This window comes from Paramisgurnus dabryanus, chromosome 8, assembly GCF_030506205.2.
Source record: "Paramisgurnus dabryanus chromosome 8, PD_genome_1.1, whole genome shotgun sequence".
NCBI lineage: Eukaryota > Metazoa > Chordata > Actinopteri > Cypriniformes > Cobitidae > Paramisgurnus > Paramisgurnus dabryanus.
In genome coordinates this window covers 25,584,677-25,609,758 of record NC_133344.1, presented here as the reverse complement: position 1 = coordinate 25,609,758, position 25,082 = coordinate 25,584,677, and the positions used below count along the sequence as shown (strand labels likewise).

Genomic DNA, 25,082 nt, shown 5'->3' with positions numbered 1-25,082 from the left:
GTTTATTAATTATCTTGTACAGTTTGGACTCAATAATAAAATCGTACCACGAGTGTGAAATGAGCAGGTTAGGTTGTGCTTTTTTATGCAAAGATCATACTTCTGAAGGTGGGGCACTGGTATGAGGTCACAAAAGCAGGTTTGCTGAGAGGGCATAGCCTGAGGCGCTCCAGTATGCGCACCGCCAATGCAATAGTGGCCAGGTGCGCAAAACCCTGTTGAAGGCCAAAATAACACATGGATCTTTCCATCTTGTCACTTTAAGGATGATTTATTATGCAACGTGCTTGCCAAATTCACACACACAATGTTCCTAATTGCATATATTCCCAATAAGTTTGAAGAGTGAATAGGAGTGTGCCTTTATTGCTCAATATCGATCTAACCTGATGGTTGAGAGGATCCCGGTGCAATGCAATATCTGCTTGGAGGGCAAGGAGTGCAGTCTTTTAAAGAAGTGCCCCCTTTGTTTGTAAGAATGAACCCAACAGGACAAGGTAATGGAGTGCTGCTCTGCTCAGGGCAGTAGTATCCTGCTGGACAGATATCTCCATACATCTGTGAGACGGGGGCAGGCTCAGTTGCACCAGACGAACAAAAATGACCTTTTAGAATAAAAAATCAGATTTTAAATGAAAATACACCCGACTTATGAGACTCTTTGCGATCTCTGTGCCACTGACCTGCTGAGCAGAGACCTGAAGGGAGGGTTAATGCGCTGACGTTACAGTAAAACCCTGGTGGACATGCAGCGCAGTCCAGCCGAGAACCCAACATCTCAACCATACCCAAAGTACCTGCAGGGCAGGGCAAAGGGGCAGAGCTACCCTCCAAACAGTAAAATCCTAACAGAAAGAAAGAATGTACATACAAATAAGTACCATACATTTTATGTAACCTTGCTGTAAAATATAATGTTTACCTGGTGGGCATGGTTGACAGTAAGGCTGGATAGGAAGAGGCTGATAAGTACCAGGCGGACATATGATGGGATCGACACTGCCATACGGACAAGCGTGGCCAGGCGGACACTGGCGGTCTAAGCAGACAGGATCATAAAGTTAAAATACTGGCAGTATATAAATAGGCTATGTCTAGACATCAACAGTACTGAATAACACTAGTAGGGCAACCCCGTCGAGATGCTGTGGCTAGTTAAAAAGATAAATGGCAGGAGGAAAAGTGTCTATTTATATCTACTCTGTACCTTAGATGAACTGATGCTCAGTGGACAATATGCCTTTAATTTTTGTCAGTCTTACCAGGATGATGTCCTGTTACAGAACCAGCCGGACAGAACCAACCCTCAGGACAGAGCTTCACCGAGCTCTCACCCCAATCTGGACAGTAGAATCCGGGGGTACATGGATAGCAGTCTGTCTCAGACATAGCACCGCATCGGCCCAGGAAGGTACCTGTAATACAGAACAATGCAAGTTTATTTGGTTATTCACCAATGAGAATTCCTGTAGCTCAACTGGTAGAGCATTGTTTTAGCACCACCAAGGTGAAGGGTTTGATCCCCAGGATCTCATGAAATATACAGATTGAATGCACCATTCGGATTGAATATATGTTTGAATGTTAAAAACAAATAAATTAATTTGTTACATTTATTATTTTAGTTTAAAATATTTGTTAATTTGAGACAGTTTACTTCAGTATAGCCAATTGAAGGTGACACTGCATTGTAATAATTCAACCAGTTCCGTGGTATAATCACAGAATTTTTTGCTCATTTATCCGGGTCATTGTCACGGATCTCCGCATTTTTCCGTGTCCGTACCACAGACTGACTTTTCCATGTCAGTTTCGCATATTGGTTACTCAATTGTTTTTCCTATTTTTAATCCATTGTCACTTGGGTTTGGGGTTAGATTTGGGTTAGGATGTCACTTTAACTATTGGTTTATACAAATTTTTTCTGGATTTTTAAACAATTGTTGCCTGATGTAGGGTTAGAATTGGGTTTGGGTTAGGATGTCATTTTATTTAACAGAAAGTTGTTCTAACCCCAAACCCAAGCGACAATGGTAAGAAAATAGGAAAAACAATTGAGTACACTGTAAAAAAATCCGTAGAAATTACAATGTTATTGCAGCTGGGTTGCCGGTAATTTACCGTAGATTTACATTTATGTTATTTACTGGCAAGAGTTTGTTCAAAGTTAAATAAATTTTAATTATTAACAAGTCTTTATCTTTACAGAATAAAACTATACAATAACAGCCTCATGCAAAGCATTCTGGGAACCAGAAATAATCATCAAACTTTTTCTGTTTTTTGCTTCAAATTTTGTTTCCCAGAACGTTTTGCTTGATGCTGTTTTTTTAGTTTTACTCTGTAAAGACAAAGACTTGTAAATGTTTAATGTTCATTTAACTTTGAACAAAATGTTGCCAGTAAAAAACATAAATTTAAATCTACGGTAAGTTACCGGCAACCCAGCTGCAATTTCTACGGAATTTTTTTACAGTGTAACCAATACATGAAACTCACACGGAAAAGAAAGTCTGTGGTACGGACACGCAAAAATGCGGAGATCCGTGACAATGACACGGATAAATGAGCAAAATATTCCGTGACTATAACACTCAAATTTGTGAGATCTCTTAAATACATTATAAGATATATATAAAATATATAAGATATATAATATAGACGGTTTCAGCAATAACAACATAAACAAGCGTTTTTGTGGTCATCATGTAACTTCCGGTAAATTCAGCGAAGAATAAATAACAACAGTCCTTTTAAAGTAGTTTATTTATATAACAAGCAAAATAAACAACACGTAGATTAAATAGGAACCCAAAACATTTGTTCTTTTCGACGAGGTATTTGTATAAGAATTCAGTTTCAGCAACTAGTCAGACCATTAAACAAACAGAAACCGGAAGTAGAGTTCAGACCAGACGCTTATCGCGTCACCACACATGCGCCCGATGAAACCGTCTATAAGAAACATTTTTACATAGTGAAATGTTTTGATGTAATTTCACAGATGGATGAAATTTGCCTTCCAAACTTTCAAAATACTTTGCATTTATATCCAACAGAAGATGCAAAATACTTCAAATGTTCATTAATTTGAAAATAAAACATATTTTTTATAAGACAATAAAAACAAAGTGCAGAAGGTCAAAATTTTTATTAAAAGCACCCATCTACTACAATTTGTTGTTCAGACTTTACCTTGTGGGCAGGGCTTTGGTTGTGTACTTCCCATAGGGCAGTAGTGGCCTGCAGGACAGACATCCCCAATGAACCGAATCTCAGGATCAACCTGCCCGACTGAACAAATCGTCCCAGGTCCTTTACATTCTGGAACACATCCAGCACATAACTCATACAAAAACAGGTACCTGTGACCTTGTGAATGATCAATCACTGTGGTAATTACCAGATTCATTGTAATTTCGAGGTGTAGGGGAGTGTGACCCTTGAATACAGTAATATCCTGGACTACAGGGACCAGAGGGTGAACTCAGGCCAGATTCAGCACAGTACTGCCCAGGTGTACACGGCTGACACATCTGTACAGATGATGCTCCTATTAAAACACCCATGATGTTAGTGTCAATCATCCATATTTAACAACAAGAGCATACTGATACATATGCTGCCTTAGTTTAAAAAAAGACCTTCTACTGAACCAAATGTGCCTGGAGGACAGGGCTCCATATGCTTGGCACCCGCCGGGCAATAGAAGCCAGCTGTGCATCTGCTGGAGTCTCCAACTGGCTCCGGTAGAGATGCACCCTGCTTACACACAAAACTGCAAAATCATGGAGATTAGCTTAAAAGAGGCATTAGAAAACAGACCTGTCGTATTTGACAGGAAGGTAGAGAGCCAACGATGCAGCAGCTGAGGGAAACTTATGAACTTCTCACCCTGGAGAGCAGTTACCCGTTGGGGCGTCCAAGCCAGATGAACTGCAGTATTTACCAGGGGGGCAGGGGACACACTGATCCACATTGGACAGGCCTAACTGACCATTAAAAGTGCCTACAGGGCAGGGGAAGCTCATTCCCGACTCTGAACCTGTTGAAAATACATTAAATATTAAGTGATCAAACTTGAAGTTTCCCATCATGTTTTTAAAGCAATTTTTCCAGTACCTTCAGGGCAGTAATATCCCACAGGACAAGGCACAGGTGTGGAGGTTCCACCTATCGCTGTGTCAGATCCGGCACAAAAAAATCCAGCCGGGCAGACAGAACATTCTGCCTATGGTAATAAAGTACAGGATTTAAGTATGGGACTAGCTTAAGCTCTGTTCGGGAAACTGCCCAAAAGAATTTAGATTCATGCTTCTTTATCAACTGACCTGCCCCTTTAAATTCTGATAAGTCCCGATGGGACAGGGAATAGGTGTGGTGCTGCCAGATGGACACATATGCCCAGGTAAGCAGATGTAATGGGCAGGCTGGCTGGAATTTTGACCCTGTGGGCAGAAGTAGCCCATCTGACACACATGAGAAGGAGAGGAGAGCCCCCTGCTGGAACAAGCAAATCCTACAAGAGAATAAAAAATAAAATGTGCAAAGAAATGATTTTAAATGACATTTGATCTGTCTAAAAGAGAGCTACTGACCTGCAGGGCAGGGCAAACAGTCAGACTGCTTAGTGTTCCCACTGCTGTTGCTATAAAAGCCCGGTGGACATGGTTCTGGATATGAGGACCCTACCGGACAATAGTGTCCCTGGGCACATTTGCCACCTGTTTCTCCATCCAAAGGTGCAGGGGACACGGCTCTTGAGAGACAAAAGTGTCCAGCTACACATGGTCCAGACACAGCACTCTGTCCAGGAGACTCGCAGAAAAATCCTGCAAGGCAGAAAGTATGGCAGATATTTTTATAGCCGAGTTTTGAAAGATGCTGAAAGCACAGGGGAGGACAACTGAAATGGTGCGACTAAAATGCTGTGAAAAATAGGGCAGTATCACCCTTGGAGAATAACAGATGCATAAAACTAGATAGCTGTTCAGTTGTTTGTAAAAAAAACTATACCTGGAGGGCAGGGTAAACAGTCTTGATCAGTGGCCATTCTTGTATAAGGATTAAAGGTCCCTGCTGGGCAAGGGTGCTGATTTTGTTGATGTGTGCCTGTGGGGCAATAATGACCCACTGGACATGCAATGCCCTCAGTGAAAGAACCATTGGCAGGACAGTAGTAACTTGCCGGATAAACAAAAATGTTACAACGTTAGAATTTGGTGATCATATGCTACTATTAATAACAAAAATAGGTCTTATTCACTAAATAACAAAAATAAATTAATACAGGTCTGGAACAACTTAATGGTTAGAAAATAATGAAAGAATTTGAATTTTTGGGTATCCCTTTGAATGTAAAATATTTAAATGTATGTATGAGTGCATCTACCCCTGAGGACACAAACTGCAGCTGGCCTGCCTCTCTCTGTTGCTGATGGATCCTTCTGGACAGGCTTGAGGAGCGGCTGAGCCTCTAGAGCAAAAATAACCTACGTGTGGAGCAGAGAAATGGATGTGGTGGGCCGGTTTGAGGAGAAGGTGGGTGTCTTTAATCTACTCTGATTTGGGCGATCTGTCAGTTACCTGTCGGACACGGTCCTCCTGTGTGATCTGTGATTGGGCTGTTGGGGAGTATAGCTTCCTGTATGCAGTAAAAACCTTCCCAGCATTCTCCACTGGGTGCAGTCAGCCCAGATATGTCACAGTAATGACCAGCGGGACACGGCAAACACTCCTCCTGTTAGAAAACAGTTTCTGTGGCTTGCACGTGGAACTGAATGTTGATAGTGAGTCTCATGTTAATTCACTTGTGATATAAAGAAATCCTGAATGTTATCAAACTTCTTACATTTACATGAGAGTACAACAAAAGTGGTTTTGTTTGGGCCCTTGGTCGGTAATGGAAAAAAAACACCTTTAGTATTGCTAATCTGCACTGATAATCAAACCCAGGGTGAAAAGCTTGGTAGTTATTTTGGATTCCTACCTTAAGCTTGCTTGATCAACACATAAACAGTGCAAGCTTTAATCATCTGAAACTTTTATGTAAAGTCTTTTATATCCTTTAAAGATCTGGAAAGTGCTTTCGTTCTCTCGTCTGGACTACTGTTAATTCTTTATTTGCTGGAATATCTCAGTTTTTTTATTACGAGCCTAGAGAGTTGACTTCAAAATACTATTTTATGTCTTTAAATCTCTAAATGGACCAAGGCTTTGGAATAGCCTACCCATATTCCTGTCCTATATCCATGTGTTAAAATTTAACATGAAGCTTTGCATTTAACTCATCTGAATTATGTTTTCCCCTACTACTGTATGTGCTTATGGTTTTTCTTCTTTGTTTTATATCTCATTCATGAATATGCATAAATATTCATGTGTGTAAATAAAATGAATGAATGTTTCTTACCACTTTGACCAGTTTGGTTTTGTTGCTGAAAGTGCCTTGTGGGCAAGGTTGAGGTTTAGCGGTCCCTTGTGCACAAAAGTGACCCATGGGACAGGGTCCTCCCACACCTTTGGCAAAAAACAGCAAATTACGAGGATGTTTGCTTAATGTTTAGTTTTTCATTGTTTGTTTAAAGGATTAGTTTACACAAAATTAATTAGTCTGCTTCACATCTGAATCAGATCCAGTTTTTTTTAATAAGGTCAGGGCATTTTGTTGAAACAAGATCCCCCACCATTGTTTAAAAATGCATTTTTATGTTCTACAGAAGAAGTTCATATTGGGGGGTACGAAATGGTGCCTGGGGGCTTGGTTTTATAAAAATAATTAAATGAATTATAATAATAAATTCTGTGTAATTATACTATAGCAAAATAAGGGTAACCACCAACACTATATTGTATTTGTATTGGTTACTGAACCGTATCATTTTTTTCCCAAATTCTAAGTTTGAGATTGTTTTATATCATGCATTTGCTTTGGGGGGTGACGTTGCACGCCATAAACCACTGGTTTGAGAGGACTTTAGGTAAAACCAATATGATGGGTTTTTTTAGGCATGAAGGTAATTTTCATTTTTGTGTAACTATATCTGTAACTATTATAGCACTCTTATACTTTATTCATCATTTCTGGCACTGATCTGAAATATGGTTTATTTGTGTAAATAATAAATAATAAAATAGAATATAATAAATAAAATAATAAATAATAAAATAAAAATAAATATAGCCTTATGTTGCTGTCTCACATCACCTGCAGATTTTGTGAGAGGTTGAGGTGAGATATTCCCATGTGAGCAGTAATATCCTGCTGAGCATTTTCCCGAAACTGAGGTTGAGTTCAGAAGAGAGCAGTAGTGTCCTTCATCACATTCTCTACACTGAGAGATGCTACTCAGGCCAAAATCAGGACTGTATGTCCCTGCTGGACAAGGCCTCCAGTCATACCCCGTTCCCTCAGGACAATAGAAACCTGTGGGCAAACAGAGAACAGCATTATCTATAACTAAATGATTGCTGTTTTTGAATGGGGTGAAATCTATTAGTGTGTTTGTCGGAAATGTTTTTCACCATATGATGCTGTTTCTCATTTAATTTAAAGGGACAGAGAATGAAAAACCATTTTTACCTTGTCTTTGTTGAATAATGGTAGTCTACCCACATTCAAAAACATAAAAAAGTGCTAGACATGCTAAACATCTCAGTTTCATAGAAATTCCTCTTTTAGAAATGTCAGCCAGAAAACATCCCAATCTGAAAAACTGATGCTTATGACATCACAGGCATCTAACTGCCCCTCCACTTTAAAATAATTGGCTAAATTATTTGAGTGGCAGCAAAGTCAGCCAATCAGTAATGAGATTGCAAGTTAAGCCAGTAGGGGGAGCCAAATAGGTGCAAAACCACTTGTTTAAAATCCCCCACCCTAATAGAGCTATCTGAGAGAGGTTTTTAGGAAGCTTCTAAGACATTACAGACCCAAACAAAAACAAAATTGTCTACATGTCACACCACAAAACAAGGATAAATACTCCTTTCCATCATTCTATGTCACCTTTAAGAGTTTCTTGGGCTTGTTTTATTTTATACTTTAAAATTATACATCTAAAAATAACTAAAAGTTGTATTGTGAAAACAGCCATGACCAAACTACACTTGTAAGAATATAATGTGTATGCTATGCACCATCTAAAGATTTTCTGCATGGAAGTGGATGGAAAGCATTATCAGCCACAAATTATACATCAAATAAAGAATCAGTTAAGACATATTTACAAAAACTTACATTAAAAATGCACTTTGATACCATGGTGTAATTTTTAATTGTTGCTAATTTATGCATTTAGCAGACGCTTTTATCCAAAGCAACTTACAATGCATTCAATGTACACATTTTATCAGTATTTGTGTTCCCTGGGATCGAACCCATGACCTTTTGCACTGCTAAGGCAACTCTCTACCAAGTGAGCTACAGGAACGCAATAGTAATGCATAAATAATTAGGCACTATGTCAGGGTTGGGCATTCCTGGTCCTGGAGGGCCACTATCCCACAAAGTTTAGCTCCAACCCTAATCAAACACACCTGAATGCATTTCCAAGTTAGATTAGATTTCTCAGGTGTGCTTGCTTAGGGTATGAGCTAAACTTTGCAGTACAGTGGCCCCCCAGGACCAGGAATGCTCACGTGGTGTATATATTGTACTGTATGCTATCCAGTAAGCTAGTATTTCATTCTGAACATAGCCAATGAGAGACCAAAGAACCAACCAGCTGGGCACAAGTGCAGTTCCCCATCCACACAGTACCAGCCAGCAGTGCAGGCCCAGCATTGAGAGCCCTGAGTGACTGTAATAAAAGTCCCTGGATCACATGGCACAGGGCGAGTGGTTCCAGGAGGACAATAATGACCCTCGGGGCAGACATGGCCTGAGATCCCATCCGTAGGAGTGGGTGTCTCTGCTTTCGCAGCACAATAAAACCTTTTGGGAAAATATGACACAATAGGATGCAAGTTATTCTTGGCATTATTAGAATAACAAAATGCATATATTCTGGCTCATACCCTTCAGAACAGAGACCGGTGGGCTCAGTAAGGCCAGTAGATGCACAATAAAACCCTCCAGGGCATGGCGGGCACTCCTCAACACTTTTGAGTCCTGTGCTGTTAGACCATGTGCCCACCGGACAAGGTAAAGGATTGGTGGTGCCTGCAGTAGGAAAAATGAGTTTTGAATCACTGAAGTTATATTGATTTGATTGTATATAAAAAAAAAACATGTTCTAGAGTACTATATAGCATGCTGTAAAATGTAATTGAATAATAAAACATATGACAGCAAACACTATGTGTAAAAAACTACAAATTCAATACAATCAACTGTACAAAATATATCATAAGTCAAAGCTGATCAAATTTTTACAACACCTTTAGGGCAGTAGTGACCAAGTGGACATTCAGTGCCAAAAGGACTGGGTGATGGAGAGCCCTGTTTGCACCAGAAACCAGCCAGACACAGTCCTACAAGTTCATGTAAGCAAATGGCATATAAAGCAAGCATACAGTATGGGGCTTAAAGCAAAATGATTGCGATAATATTATTTGTTTAATCGGCATGTAAGTCCCACCTGCGGGTTCTTCCAGTCCCACAGACGGACAGAAATGTCCCGATGGACACAAAAGACAGGCACTTTGGCTCTCCGTGTGCTCGTGCGGGTTATAGGTGCCCGCTGGGCATGGAAATTGTTTGGCATAGCCTGTTCCTTGCGGACAATAATGTCCCTTTGGACAAGGCTGCAGGACAGATGTATTCGTAGCCCCAAATGTCCCATCACAATAAAAACCTGGTTAAAAATACACAATATATAAAACAAGAGGCCTTAAAATGTATGCCAGAACTAGGAATTTGGAAATATCATACATTTATCATTTAATTATTGAAAAAGCACAATGTACAACAAATTTTAACTTGCCTGGTTTACAAATTGTACAGTTTGCTTGTTTCTGCTTGTCCTGATATGTCCCAGAAGGACAAAGAATTGGGACAGGACTTCCTGGGGGACAGTAATGACCGACCAGACATGGCAAAGCTAGGCCATCCTTCTGACGGGGGAGGCACCAGTAACCTACCAAAAAACGTACAAGGACATGGTGCAAACTGTCTAAACACATATGTACAGCCTGTTAGGCTATCAGTATAGGGTCCCTAATGATTTTTAATTGGTCTGTGCTATGTCTCACCCTGCCTACAGGGGGCTGTAGGAGCTTGAAGACCTGTGGTATCACAGTAGTAACCTTCTCGGCAGGTCTGACACAGATCCTGGCTTACCAGACCTGCTAATGGTGAGAAAGTCCCTGCTGGACATGGCTCTGGTGCACTGGAACCTTCATCTGGGAATAAACAATAGATAGTATGATTAACTAACATTTTTATGGACATCTAGACTGAGTTAAATGACATAAACAGTCATTTGTACCACAGTATGTCCCTGGAGGGCAAATATCCCCAGTGATCCCATCTGTAGGTTTTGATGAAGTTGCTTCTCCAGTACAATAATACCCAGGAGAACATGGTCCACTTGGGAGGGGGAGACCTGATAATACAGTTGCATAGATGCAATTAGTTTTTCTAACAGCATTAAATGTAGATACTTGTTTCATTGCATGTGATAGATACCCGTTGCATTGCAGAAGGCCCCTGGAAGGCAAGGTAGAGGCTCAGAGCTCCCTAATGGGCAGTAGAAGCCAGCCTGGCATCTGCCCCCGGTGGAGGACGCAGGACATAGGCAGTTTGCATTAGTGTAGTTGTCCAGGTCAAAGGGTTGAGGGTTCCAGGCAGCAGATACACAGAACCATCCTGTATGATGATTTATATATATATATATATATATATATATATATATATATATATATATATATATATATATATATATATATATATATATTTATCATGTCAATGTAATATTGATGAACATCTTGCTGAATGCTTACTCTGTCAGTCGATGTACTCACCAGCTTTACATTTCCCAGACACAGTGGACAGTCTCTCTTTCTCACAGTAGTGGCCTGGAGGGCAAGGCAGACAGCTGTCCAGACTGTGGGTCATCGGCTCGGGGTTGTAATAGCCACGTGGGCAGGGGAACTCTGTGGCGTGCTTTGTGCCTGTAAGGAAAGAGCAGTCCTGCATAATACTAAGGACTAATGTTTCATAATGTAGTGTGTTATATCAATTTGCATGTTCAGGGTATGTTTGAAAGTTCAGGAATTTATGTACTTATCATGTCATTTTAAACCTGCATGCTAACTGTTCCACACTCATTAATTAGGTCAAGTACCCAATTGAAACTGCTGCAATTTTTCTTATCTTTTTGGGTAAGACATTTTTTATTGTTTTAAGCTTAAACTTACTTGATTGTGATAAGGTTTTTTATAATTCAGGATCCTATATATACACTCACCTAAAGGATTATTAGGAACACCTGTTTAATTTATCATTAATGCGATTATCTAATCAACCAATCACTTTGCTTCAATGCATTTAGGGGTGTGGTCCTGGTCAAAACAATCTCCTGAACTCCAAACTGAATGTCAGAATGGGAAAGAAAGGTGATTTAAGCAATTTTGAGCGTGGCATGGCTGTTGGTGCCAACGGGCCGGTCTGAGTATTTCACAATCTGCTCAGGCACGCACAACCATTTCTAGGGTTTACAAAGAAAGGTGTGAAAAGGCTAGAGGCTCAGAGGAAAATGGGCCGACTGATTCAAGCTGATAGAAGAGCAACTTTGACTGAAATAACCACTCGTTACAACCAAGGTATGCAGCAAAGCATTTGTGAAGCCACAACACGCACAACCTTGAGGCGAATGGGCTACAACAGCAGAAGACCCCACCGGGTACCACTCATCTCCACTACAAATAGGAAAAAAAGGCTACAATTTGCACAATGTCACCCAAATTGGACAGTTGAAGACCGGAAATATGTTGCCAATTTCTGTTGAGACATTCAGATGGTAGAGTCAGAATTTGGCATGAACAGAATATGAACATGGATCCATCATGCCTTGTTACCACTGTGCAGGCTGGTGGTGGTGGTGTTATGGTGTGGGGGATGTTTTTTGGCACACTTTAGGTCCCTTAGTGCCAATTGGGCATCATTTAAATTCCAAGGCCTACCTGACCATTCTTTCTGACCATGTCCATCCCTTTATGAAAACCATGTTCCCATCCTCTGACGGCTACTTCCAGCAGGATAATGCCCCATGTCACAAAGCTTGAATCATTTTAAATTGGTTTCTTGAACATGACAATGAGTTCACGGTACTAAAATGCCCCCCACAGTCACCAGATCTCAACCCAATAGAGCATCTTTGGGATGTGGTGGAACGGAAGCTTCGTGCCCAGGACGTGCATCCCACAAATCTCCATCAACTGCAAGATGCTATCCTATCAATATGGGCCAACATTTCTAAAGAATGCTTTTAGCACCTTGTTGAATCAATGCCAAATATAATTATGGCAGTTCTGAATGCGAAAGGAGGTCAAACACAGTATTTGTATGGTGTTCCTAATAATCCTTTAGGTTTTTTCTAACAGTTGTATTTCATTATGACTCTTACCATCGGGACAGTAAAATCCAGGTGGACAGGGAAATAGTGTGTATTTGCTGGTGCTCTCTGGGCAGTAATATCCAGCATGACATGGACTGCATTGAATCTGGCCTGTTAGGTTTGTAAAAGTACCCGCAGGGCAGGGAACAGGCGTGGCACTGCCAGTGGGACAGAAGTGTGCTTGGGGACACAGTCCACCTTCAGAATCAGATCCTGCACAAATCATAACACTTTTTGTCAATACTATAATACAAACAGACAAAAGATCAAGATACATCCAGATACAAACATTGTACAAAAGTCACACCTGTTGATGATGTTGACCCAGCAGGACAGTAGAAACCTTCTTGGCAAGGTCCAGATGGTCTACTTAAGCCAACTGAACCACAGAATTTCCCAGGAGGACACACAATGCAACCCGAGCTCATGGTTACATAAAGACTAGAGAGACACATATTAAATTTGTTGATGTTTTCATCTATTTGTTCATCCATTCATCTTTAGTTTAATTATGTAAGCTAAATTAATGTTCAAGGCTATAAAGTACCTATTCGAAAACATGCCCAGCGGGCAGGGTGAAGGGAGTCCCGTGCCCTCCAGACAATAATGCCCAATGGGACAAGGACCACCTACACCCGTGCTAATATTCGCATCGGGATTCTGAAAGTTTATGCCTGGAAAAGTTAAGTAAGTACACATGAACCAATTCTTGAATCTAAAGAAATACAATTCCAGTGAATGTTAAAGTCAGTGTGTTTCGACATACCTGCTAGGCAAAAATACCCAGCCTGGCAGGGACCAGTGGGTTCAACTAGTCCCCAGTCTTCACAGTACATTCCTTAAAATGATAGGTCGGTATGATGAACATAATACTAGACCAATGCTATTAATACTGCCAAAGGTGTAAGTAAAGCAGGGGCACTGCTCTCACCAGCTGAGCACAGTAAGCACTGCTCTACTTGGCTTTGTCCTGCTTTGGGGCTGTATGTGCCTGGAGGGCAAGGGAGGATGTCCTCCACAGTGCCCCCCAGGCAATAATGTCCCTTCGGACACAACTGGAGCTCCTCCCCCTCCAGACACAGCCATCCAAGGGGACAGTCACTGCATTTTGCAGCACCTGCGTACATATTAACAACGCAAGTTATTCCCAAAGTTACTTTATTAAGGTTTGTGCTGAAGGTTAAGAACAGACAAGACACAACTAAATCCTTTTGCAACTAATTGTGAGCATCCCTTAAAATGTATTACTATACAAAATTCATTGATATGATTCATTATGAATAATTACACATACTATGTTTTTCAGGGGACACAAATAGTAACATTGTATACTACGTAGCATAGGTAGTATGCAAAGTAAAATTTTAAATACTCTACCCAAAGCATATTACACCAAAGCCAACAGTACAGCAATGGCAAACATTTTTAATAGGACTACATTAATAACAGATAGAACTGGTAAATGTTAGTAATACATAAAAAATATTATTTTATAAAAAATATTATTTAAAAGTAAATAATGTGCACCTGAGCTATTTGAAAACGTCCCATCAGGGCAATGCAGAGGTGACGTGCAGCCCTGTGGACAGTAAAAGCCTGCCGGACACCTGTTTCCCGTTACCCCATCGTCAGGCATGGCTGTCTTAGCACCGCCCGCACAATAAAACCCTGTATTTAATGATGGAGAACTCTGATTAGTTACAAAAAAATAAAGATTATAAATAAAGGTTTATGTAGGGATTCAAGAGTATGCACCTGGAGCACATATTCCAGTGGGTTGAATAAGACCAGAGCTATTGCAGAAGAAGCCAGCAGGGCAATGCCAACAGGACGACACAGTCTGAGCCCCCAGTGCATTACTCCAAGTACCCGGAGGGCAGGGGAACTCATGTGGGTGTCTGGTGCCTGATGGACAGTAATAACCCATAGGACAAATATCACCATACCTGGAGCTTATCTGTAAAACACAGAAACAGATCAATCGATTAATTATTGGGTTCAGACTGAATCAGCATTGTCAATATACACAATGGTTACCGGACTGCCTGTGTTGGATCCACCAGTACAGTAAAATCCAGGTTCGCATGGTCCTTGTGGAGCAGTTAATCCTGGAGAGTGGCAATACTGACCAGCATCACATGGACCACAATGCTGCAAATCCTCCGCCCCTGAACTTGAAGTGTATGTGCCCTTCATATATAAAAAATAAGATCAGATAAGAAATTATGTGGTTTTGTGGTACATTAAAAATTAGGCTGGATACGTACAGGAGGACATGGATGGGCAATTAAGGTGCCAGCTGGGCAAAAGTGTCCTGGTGGGCACAGAGGCTGCTGGGACAGACCTGACTTGTTGCACAGTCGCCCGAGTTGACACTCAATGCATGAATTGTAGCCTCTTCCCTGACAGAAAAGGAGTGAATCTCATTCAAACAGATTAAAAATGTGTGTTTTTTCCTGCATTCATTTTTTAATATTTTAAGGACATGACTTACAGGTTGGAAAGTTCCCATTGGGCAGGGTTCAGCCCTCACGGCTCCTTCTAAGGCATAGTGTCCCTCCTCGGCTTCATATTGAATAGGGGTGGCTGAACTTCCAATGCAGTAATAACCGGCAAAGCATGAACCGGTGGGAAATGTGGAGTTATTTCCTAAACAAAAATAGCTAAAGAAAACAATGGAGACATAAGAAGTGGGAGTACATTAGATTGGATTTAAATATAATGCATATTTTTGCACCTCATATAAGTTATATTTTAATAGAAATTTCTAATGTAAATGTTTTCACATTTCAATTTATGCATTTGAGCAGTACATTTTATCAGCATGTATCCCTTGCAATCGACCTTTGCACGACTAATGCAATGCTCTACCAACTGAGCAACAGGAATAAATATTAAATATTGTTTTTATGGCTAAATATTCAATATTCCTGCTAAACATTGACTTTTTTTAACATTATTCTTTTTTGATCCTACCCTGGAGGACAGCTGACACACTGCTGTGGATGTTGTAGACCCGTACTGTTACTGTATGTTCCTGGAGGACAGGGCTGTGGGTGAACTGAACCTGGTGGACAGAAACTTCCAGCAGGACAAACACCCCCATCAGGACCATCAGGAGGAACCTGTCGAAGCAAAAAAGAAAGCTTGGGGACCTTTAAACACATAATAATAACCTGAAAAATGCATAAATGTAAATTTTATAATCTTACCGGACTTGTAGATCCATGTCTACAATAGAACCCTCCCTCACAGTTCCCTGTAGGCTCAGTTCGTCCCAGTGCTGTGCAGTATTTTCCCCCACTACAAGGGGTGCAATGTGACACTTCACTCAGGCCTGGCCGGGATCCATATGTGCCCTCTGCACACGGCTCTGGTGCTGAGCTTCCCTCAATACAATAAAAACCCTGTCATAAAAAGCAAAAGAGATGCAGATGTATTCTCAGCAAAAGACTAAAAGTGTTATGTCACACCAACATTGTTAAAGGGATAGTTCACCCAAAAATGAAAAGTCTTACATCATTTACTCGTTTTCATGTTGTTTCAAACCTGTATAAATTTCTTTGTTCTGTGGAACATGAAGGAAGAAATTTTGAAGAATGTTTGTGACCAAACCACTCGTGAGCCCCATTCACTTCCAGATTAAGAAAAAATAATACTATGGAAGTGAATGGGGCTCACAAACAGTTTGATTACGAACATTTCTTCAAAATATCTTCCTTTGGGTTCATCAGAACAAAGAAATTTATATAGGTTTGTAACAACATGAGAGTGGAAAATGATGACAGATTTTCCTTTTTTGGGTGAACTATCCCTTTAAGTATATTTACCTGTGGACAGACTGAAGGAGTGTGTGTGGCTGGAGTGGGACAGAAGTGTCCAGAAGGACACTCCACACAAGCTCCTCCACTATGACCATATGAGTCATTTCTGAAGGTGCCCATCTGGCACGGGAATGACATTGGATGTCCAGTGCCAGGAGGGCAGAAGTATCCATCAGGACAGTTTCCTGTCTAATAGAAAAAAGTTTTTAAAGAAGTTCAAAACTACACATTCTGTTTACTAAAAGCATTACCTAAATCTGTCATACATAAACAATCTGTGTTCAGAAATGTCTCCTTAACTTCCTACAATTTACAATGGGTAAGCTTATTACAATACAAGTCACATTTTATTGGAAATGCCAAATGTTTGTTTAAACAATTGTAGTAAAGTAAGCTGGAATTATGTTTCAAACAGCAATTTGAAAATATCAGTGATTATATTTACTTATAATGACAGAGAAAGTCATAAAAGAAAATAATAGAAAAAATATAGCATCATTTATTATAGAATAAATGGTACAAATGACTTGTGTTGTGTGTGATTTAATGTCCTTTGACCTTAGTGTAAAGAGCAAACAAGAATTTGAGTTCTTTTAGTTTTATGGTAATGTTTTTTTTAAGCTTAAATCTTAAAGGAAAACACCACAGTTTTTCAGTATTTTACTGTGTTCTTACCTCAACTTAGACAAATTAATACATAACTATCTTTTGTAATGTGTGCACTTTTAATCTTTGTACAGCACCTCTTGAATGTGTTAGCATTTAGCCTAGCCCCATTCATTCCTATAGTTCCAAACAGGGATGAATTTAGAAGCCACCAAACACTTCCATGTTTTTCCTATTTACATTACAGTACATGGATGTCGCAGTCATGTTTCTACAGTAGCCCTAAAAGGACAAACTGTTCTACACAGTGTTGTAATGTAACAAAGTAAAAATACTTCGTTACTGTACTTAAGTAGAAATTTCACGTATCTGTACTTTACTTCGTTATTTAAATTTATGTCAACTTTCACTTTTACTCCACTACATTTTCTAGATAAAATGTATACTTTTACTCCGATACATTTCCACTAAGCATATTCGTTACTCGTTACTACAAAATAAAATCAGAAGAAATGTGTGCGACCTCAATAAGGGAGTTTTTGGCGAATCAGTGCTTCTAGATTGCATTACGCACGCTCCGCACACTCTATTTCACGCATACTCTATTTTAGCGTAGTGTTGCCAAAGGATGAGGAAGCACAACTGTAACTGCAATGAAAGCACCTACTGGAGGACCTCCCGTTATCGTAATCGACCACCCTGACGATGAACAGGGTGAGAAAGCTAACGTTATACACCCATGGCCGTATTTGTAAGAAATGTTTGTGTACATTGGAATTAAAGATTCCCGATTACCGAATAAAGCGCGTCTTATGCCTACCGAAAATCACTTACATTTTGTCATTTAAAAACTCCCCGTCCAACCTGAAGAATCACATCAAGGTACGTTAAAATAATAGTTATTAAGTAAAGCCACAATGTCAATATGATTCAACATTAGTTATCATAAGCCGTATCAGATAATTATCTGTCTAATGTGATGGTTTAATAAACGTCAACGTTAACATTACACCGCTGATTTTATTTAATTCATTTATAGCATAACTGCCGGTCGAATATTCCCTCCGGTAGGCTAATGTTAGATTGAGAAATATTTATTAAAAACTGCTAAAAACTGCTAAGTTAATCAGTGGCAGGTTAGAAAGAAAGGGTTAAGGACTGTATTCACGTCTTCAAAAGCATCATACGTTTTGTCAAACTTGAGATTTCCTTTTATGTTAATTAACTCAAAACTCAGTGGTTATAGGATAATGTTGTGCTAATGTTATACATTGTGAATGTACGCTTGCATTGTTGATCAAAGTCACAGTGCTTTCATTGCCACACAACAAGTTGGCATTTTTTCTTAGTAGAGCAGCTAACTTAAAGGAGTACTCCACTTTTTTCAAAAATATGCTCATGTTTTGAAATAAATAAGTTATTATTTATTTTTATTTTTTACCTGAAGTTCATACAAAAGTGAAATTTCTGCTTTTTTATTTGATGTCAGCTCTAAAAATATGCTGTTTGCTCTTTGAACTTAAGAGAATTGCGCCTGAAAAGTCCTGGAAAAACAGATTTTTATTTGATGATTGAGATTAAGAAGATAATGGGAACCCTGAATATGCTTTACTATAAGAAAGCCACAATAAAGTTCACAATCAAAGTTCTAACCGCTTGCTTTAAAAAAAAAAAGCTTTTTACTTTTACTTCAAATACTTAAGTACATTAAATATCAGAAAATTACTTTTGATACTTAAGTACAATATATATTAGATACTTTAAGACTTTTACTTGAGTAATATTTTAAAAGACAACTTTCACTTCTACCAAAGTCTTTTTCTAGTACAATACTTGTACTTTTACTCAAGTATTGCTTTCTAGTACTTTATACAACACTGGTTCTACAAAGCGCATTTCATCCCTACGTTGGCTGCATCCGAAAGCTCTAAAATGTTGCCAGCATTTAAAGGCAGGATGGCATCAAGGCACATCTGAATCCAATGTTTAGTTTACTTTCTGTCTCCTGAGATAACTTCATTATCTTGTTCCACAATTCTATGTGTGCGCGTGCGCAGGGAATATTATTTGTCGAGCCGAGAAATTAGTATTGTAGTCAGATGACATGTTTGTCCTGTGGAGGCTATCGTTTTGAAATCGAGGGGCAACCTTCTGATCTCTCTGATGAAGCCAATACGGAAGTAACTTAAACTGCAATTCATCGACCGGCCGCTAGAGGCAGGCTCCAAAATAGACCCCTATATTAAATGCCGTTCTATAGAGTAGATTGGTAAAAAAGTGTTTTTGGTCTGTATAACTAATTTTGCCCTTCATGACAACTGTGAGGGGATGAATTTTTTTGTAATTCATCAGTTTATTAATCAATTATATTAAGCCTTAAAGTTTTGCATAATTAAGGGCGTGGCCACTTGAGTGATGGGTGAACTGACACTACTGTCACTAGAATCGAGCTAGGTGGGCATGGTTTCAGCAACCAGCCACCTCAGCTTCACCCATGTCCCGCCTCTTTACCCATTTTCAGTTATCTGCAAGTGATGCGTGGTGACGCACGGCCAAGATGGTGACGGTAGGCACTATGGGTAACGTCACGAACACTATGTCCATATTTTTTACAGTCTATGTTTGAAATTTAGTGGGGAGCTATTGGTTGCAATATGCTATCTCACCACTAGATGCCGCTAAAGTTTACACACACACACCAGCTTTAAAGACATTGCAAGATTTCTGTATTATGTGTTTTTTTTTAACTAACCATTATTTGCCTAGAATACAACAAATGTCTAAGATGTTTAACAAAGAAATACACAGCCATACTGGTTGAATAATAGGCTCTTCATGAGGATTCTCTGTGTAGCAGTATTCTCCCTCTGGACACTTAGTGCAGTCTGAAGGGTCACGCAGACCTGGCTGTTGACTGTACGTTCCCTTAGGACACGGTACTGGATTAGGATCCTGAGTAGCGTGTAAATAATAGAAAAGGAAATAATTGCTATGTTTCAAATCATTGATCATCTGACATGTTGATCGACGACGGTCACAATGTTCCCGACCCTTCGAAATGATACTTACAACACTTCCACCTGGACAGTAAAACCCTATTGGGCAGAATACTGCTGAGCGCTGGGGTTCTCGATCCAGACCCTGAGAGCACAGAAACCCCGGAGGGCAGACCATTATTCTGAGCATGGCCTCCGCACTGGTCGTTTCATTGCTGCAGTAGTGACCCGGCAAACACGGCAGGCACTCCTCTGACCCCTCGTCCTGAGGACAAGAGGAAGACAGAAAATCAAAGAGGTAAGATGATAAATAGAAATCACGGTAAAATTAAATTAATGTTACATTTTTTCTTACACTTACTTTAAATATGACAATGGCAGTGAGCAACAATGAACACTTACAGAGTAACTTCCTGTTCCACACACTTTTGGACTGATAGTGGCTGAATGAGGACAAAAGTAGCCAGCTGGGCAAACTAAGCAATCCTCTGCCCTTTGCCCCCCTTTCATCCGACGAAATGTTGCCCTGGACACACATGACAACATCAAATATAGTAGTTTTGACTTTCTGCTTATTTTTATTCATTAGCGCCAAATGGATCGGCTACTCACGGTGGACAGGGCGCCGCTTTAGATGTCCCTTCATTACAGTAATAGCCCTCTGGACAGACTTGACAATCCTCTTTTCCACCATTACCCATTTTTGTGCTGTAGGTGCCTGGAGGGCATGGATACTGTGAGCCATACAACGTACCTGTAGAGATACACACATATATAAAACCTCTTGAATGATAAATGGCAGATGATGAAAAGACATTCAGTCTTACCATTTATCACTTAAAATAAAAAGACAATTTTAAAGGAGAAGAAACAATATAAAAAGGAAAAGACATAGTATACTTACATATAATGCTTAAAGGGGACATTTCACAAGACTGTTTAACATGTAAAATAAATCTTTGGTGTATGTGAAGTGTTAGCTGAAAATATCATATAGATAATTTATTATAGCATGTTAAAATTGTCACTTTATAGGTGTGAGCAAAAATGTGCAATTTGGGGGTGTGTCCTTTAATATGCAAATGAGCTGATTTCTGCACTAAATGGTGGTGCCATGGTTGAATAGTGCAGATTAAGGGGCAATGTTATCCCCTTCTGACATCACAAGGGGAGCCAGATTTCAATGACCTAGTTTTTACATGCTTGCAGAGAATGGTTTACCAAAACTAAGTTACTGGGTTGATCTTTTAAACAGTTTCTAGGTTGATAGAGGCACCGGACACCCAATTATAGCACTTAAACATGGAAAAGTCAGATTTTCATGATATGCCCGCTTTAATATAGTGGCCTTAGCATTATAAGTACTGCCATTTAGTAGCTGAGGTTTCCCCATACAATACATAGGAGTTATGTATTTGTACTTGCTTACTACCATACAGCATACTGTAAGTATAGAGACAGAGCACAATTATGCTAATTTGAAAACCACGCCCACCGGGGAGAAAACAATCCAACCGTCTCCATTCACTTTGTATTGCGTAAGGCTGCCTCCTTGTCATTTCTGGCTTATAACAAAAAACAGGATAATGCCTTAAACCTGCTGTGTGACAAGGTGTACAGCTAACAAGCTAAAAAACTCAGAATAATATTTTTATAAGCTGTTGACCCCAAAAAACGAGTGTTTAAAGACACAAAAGTGGATCGCCGACTATGTTTCCCTCCAGTGGGCGTAGTTCTAATAATAGTACTATGAAAAGTTGACTGTTTCCACTTTTGTGTCTTTAAACGCTCGTTTTTGGGGTCGACAGCTTATAAAAACGTATTTTGGTTATTTTTGGGCTTGTTAGCTGTACATCCTGTCACACAGCAGCTTTTGGGCATTATTCTGCTTTTTGTTATAAGCCAGAAATGACAGGGAGGGGGCATCTCACAATACAAACTCAATGGAGACAAATGGATTGTTTTCCCCCCAGTGGGTGTGGTTTTGAGGTTATGATGTATTGCACTCTGTCTCTATAGGTGGTACCCAGTGGTGATTTCAACATGGCTGCCAAAGAACCATCTTAAATAATTTTTGCTTGCATTTTATTGTGTAATAGGTTTAAAAACTAAATCAGCTTCAGTACACAGCTTATTTAAAAAACTTGGTTAAATTTATTTAATATAGCATGCTCTAATTATTGTGTTTCTCATCCATGTTTTCCTGGTGAAAGAACATTCAAGTCAAAAATTGTCAGTACCTTCAGGACAATAATGTCCAGAGTTGCATCTCCCAGAGGGGGCGCCCACACCCGCTAAGCAGTACCAGCCACGTGGACACGGCCGACACTCACTCTCTGACTCAAGCCCACTTCGATCACTCCAGGTGCCGGCAGGACACTTGTGTTGAGTTGGGAACATAGTGCCTGTGGGGCAGTAATGCCCAGGAAAGCAGAGGAGTGGTGGTCTTTGGATGCCACCTGTGCCTGTAAAATAAAAATAAAAAGCAAGACATTTACCACAGAATGAAAGGTCTTTGTTGGCTGAGGGATCAAATCCAGTGAAACATACGAGCTGAGATCCTGGTACCTCGAAAGCAGGCGTAACGTGCAGGGCAATGCTGGCATTGGGAGAGGTCAGTGAGGTCCGTGCGGTTGCTAAGCGTACCAGGAGGGCAGGCATTGGATGGGTCATTCGGTCGGGCAGAACCTGGTGGACATACAAACCTAAAAAAATAAAATAAAAAGCTAAGCTGATTTTTAGATACACAATATGGTGTAAATTGTAAAGGTTGTGAAATGCACTTACCCTGGCATGCAATCCACATCAGGAACCCTCAATGCTACTTGGGTACAAGCTTTGCCCGGGTAGCAAGGCCTACAGTCTGTCAAAGCATCCTGCCCCTCTAGAGGGTTGAATGTGCCCGGCTGACAGGGCATCGGGTCGCTCGTTCCCTCTGGACAATAAAAGCCTGGTGGACACTTTAAACAGTCCTTCACACCTATGATAATACAGATCAAGAAATTTAAGACCCAACAGAATATCTAAATGGAAGGAATTGTTCTGAATGTGTGTTTTTAAGAAAACTAAAACCTTACTCAGGGCTCCCTGGTGTGGGGTGAAGGTTCCTTGTGGACATAAGATCTCATTTAATGTGCCAGCTGGGCAGTATCTTCCCCGAGCACAAAGCAAACCAGGACCTGCAGAACCTGAAATACCAACCAAGACAAGTTTCAATTAAATATACATATATGTATATATATAAGTGGTATAGGAGTCATTTTTGGTGAATTGGGGTTTTCAACATAAAATCATCCTACATAATATAAAGACATTTTACAGGCAGGGTCACATATAGAAAACATATAATACATACATTTAAATATAACTCCTGTTACCTTTATGTTTTACAGTAGAAACAAAATTATATGGGTTTGGAACAACATTGCAAGGGAATAAATGATGAGAAACCTTTAACTTATCCGTGAACTATCCTTTTTATAGTACATGTTTATCAACCAATGAGAGAAGATGAAAGAGATTCAGCTTCTAAAAACATCGTAAAGAATTTTTCCATCTTCCCTCCGCTCTTCACCCACATCACACATGCATTGTGCTACACAATCAACAGTCAGGAAACAGCTGACAACAGAAAACAGCACATCAGTCATGTAGTTCATGTAGGTTTAGTGACAAAAGACATGGTATCGCAGCTTTGTTTAACATTAAATTATTCGATTTAACTACCTGACTTACAAAAAGTATTTAAGTGAAAACCCAGAATATGTAGTGGCATCAACAAACATAAAAGATAAAGTGTGTGAATCTTGCATGCATACAAAACAGAATATGCGTTATGGGTTCAACCTGCAGGGCAGTAGCGACCCTCTGCACATCTCTTGCACGCTGCCCTACTTGTCTGACCCAATTGTCCTCCTGCGGTTCCAGCGGGGCAAGGTGACCCGTGTGGCACCCCCGTGCCCTCCTCACAGTAATAGCCTTGTGGGCACAAAAACTGAGAACTCGGTCTGCGAGAAGTGCCCTCCAAACAATAAAACCCTGGGATATAAACAAAGATTTAAAATCATTAAAATCACATTACGAATAATTCTCCCACATCTACACTATACAAAAAAGTACCAGCAGGACAAATAGCACAGTCCCGTTCTCTCTGTAGCCCCTCCTTTGGTCCATAAGTTCCTGCTGGACATTGTATTGCAATGCTAGCAACACAGTAGTGTCCTGCAAAATATCAGTTAAACAATATTTTAGCAGACACTTTTTAAATTAAACCAAGCCATCATGAGACGTTAACTCACCGAGAGGACACACAACACAGTCTGATCTCTCTCCGTCTCTGTATGTCCCAGGGGGACAAGAGAAAAGCTGCCTTGACCTCAGCCCCAGCTGCGGCTGCCCCTTTGACCAAGATGGAGTCGTTGTACTTTTGCAGTCTGACGAACCATTGCATTTTTTACACACACTCTGACCCAAGTTGTCTGAATAGTGGCCCACGGGACAGGGAAGAGGTTCAGACATCTTTTTGTAGGGACAGTAGCTCCCTAAAGAATGAAATGTGCAAAACTATTAGCTGTTTGTAAGTGTGGTTGAGAATCCGTGGCGGCTCGTGACTGCTCATCCGAGGGGCGCTATTTCAAAATAAGTGTTCAGAGTGTCATGTGTGTTGCTTGCGTTTTCAAAATATGTGTTTGTTGCACCATGTGCATCACGTGTTTTGTGTAAATAAGTGCCTGCTGCACACGCTTCAAAACCGTCTATGATAAAAGAGACGCTCACGTTCACAAAATACATGCAAGACACTTACCAGTAAACTCTGATTACGCATGAATATCTGGCAAACGCGAGCGTATCTTTTATCATAAACTCTTTAGACGGATCAGCAGCAGGCACTTATTTTGACAAGATATGTAATGCACACAGGATGCGCAGAACACATATTTTGAAAAAAGTAACCACACACATGAAGGGCTACATACGTGACAAACTTCGCATCGAGCACCCTCGAAAAAAGAAGTCACTGTTGAGAATGCATTTCTTTCCATTGTGACATTGAGGTTAGTTTTAGCAGGTGCAAGCAAGACATCAAATGTATTTTA

The 25,082-nt window shown here is 40.1% G+C and overlaps 1 protein-coding gene across 1 annotated transcript in view; it reads right to left on the bottom strand.

The window, feature by feature from the left end:
* Window positions 1–23,645, bottom strand: part of LOC135770246 (uncharacterized) — a 53,846-nt gene extending 30,201 nt beyond the window's left edge. The window contains exons 1-48 of the mRNA XM_065279977.1: window positions 23,561–23,645; window positions 23,064–23,174; window positions 22,774–22,966; window positions 22,555–22,691; window positions 22,227–22,451; window positions 20,599–20,740; window positions 20,389–20,512; window positions 20,060–20,251; window positions 19,805–19,942; window positions 16,391–16,573; window positions 15,773–15,967; window positions 15,537–15,685; window positions 15,055–15,223; window positions 14,828–14,962; window positions 14,598–14,750; window positions 14,316–14,517; window positions 14,088–14,228; window positions 13,492–13,677; window positions 13,327–13,398; window positions 13,108–13,234; window positions 12,868–13,001; window positions 12,570–12,773; window positions 10,966–11,115; window positions 10,631–10,810; window positions 10,431–10,547; window positions 10,195–10,344; window positions 9,927–10,079; window positions 9,582–9,797; window positions 9,382–9,474; window positions 9,019–9,163; window positions 8,724–8,935; window positions 7,208–7,426; window positions 6,413–6,519; window positions 5,587–5,740; window positions 5,393–5,492; window positions 5,017–5,183; window positions 4,599–4,832; window positions 4,332–4,519; window positions 4,123–4,231; window positions 3,895–4,045; window positions 3,645–3,778; window positions 3,404–3,553; window positions 3,196–3,324; window positions 1,263–1,415; window positions 923–1,039; window positions 684–845; window positions 387–605; window positions 48–215 (exon numbers count right to left, since the gene is read on the bottom strand). Of these exons, the coding sequence (XP_065136049.1) occupies window positions 48–215; window positions 387–605; window positions 684–845; window positions 923–1,039; window positions 1,263–1,415; window positions 3,196–3,324; window positions 3,404–3,553; window positions 3,645–3,778; window positions 3,895–4,045; window positions 4,123–4,231; window positions 4,332–4,519; window positions 4,599–4,832; window positions 5,017–5,183; window positions 5,393–5,492; window positions 5,587–5,740; window positions 6,413–6,519; window positions 7,208–7,426; window positions 8,724–8,935; window positions 9,019–9,163; window positions 9,382–9,474; window positions 9,582–9,797; window positions 9,927–10,079; window positions 10,195–10,344; window positions 10,431–10,547; window positions 10,631–10,810; window positions 10,966–11,115; window positions 12,570–12,773; window positions 12,868–13,001; window positions 13,108–13,234; window positions 13,327–13,398; window positions 13,492–13,677; window positions 14,088–14,228; window positions 14,316–14,517; window positions 14,598–14,750; window positions 14,828–14,962; window positions 15,055–15,223; window positions 15,537–15,685; window positions 15,773–15,967; window positions 16,391–16,573; window positions 19,805–19,942; window positions 20,060–20,251; window positions 20,389–20,512; window positions 20,599–20,740; window positions 22,227–22,451; window positions 22,555–22,691; window positions 22,774–22,966; window positions 23,064–23,174; window positions 23,561–23,645 (7,474 nt within the window). The remainder of the gene's footprint in view (window positions 1–47; window positions 216–386; window positions 606–683; window positions 846–922; window positions 1,040–1,262; window positions 1,416–3,195; window positions 3,325–3,403; window positions 3,554–3,644; window positions 3,779–3,894; window positions 4,046–4,122; window positions 4,232–4,331; window positions 4,520–4,598; window positions 4,833–5,016; window positions 5,184–5,392; window positions 5,493–5,586; window positions 5,741–6,412; window positions 6,520–7,207; window positions 7,427–8,723; window positions 8,936–9,018; window positions 9,164–9,381; window positions 9,475–9,581; window positions 9,798–9,926; window positions 10,080–10,194; window positions 10,345–10,430; window positions 10,548–10,630; window positions 10,811–10,965; window positions 11,116–12,569; window positions 12,774–12,867; window positions 13,002–13,107; window positions 13,235–13,326; window positions 13,399–13,491; window positions 13,678–14,087; window positions 14,229–14,315; window positions 14,518–14,597; window positions 14,751–14,827; window positions 14,963–15,054; window positions 15,224–15,536; window positions 15,686–15,772; window positions 15,968–16,390; window positions 16,574–19,804; window positions 19,943–20,059; window positions 20,252–20,388; window positions 20,513–20,598; window positions 20,741–22,226; window positions 22,452–22,554; window positions 22,692–22,773; window positions 22,967–23,063; window positions 23,175–23,560) is intronic.
* Between the last annotated feature and the right edge of the window lie 1,437 nt (window positions 23,646–25,082).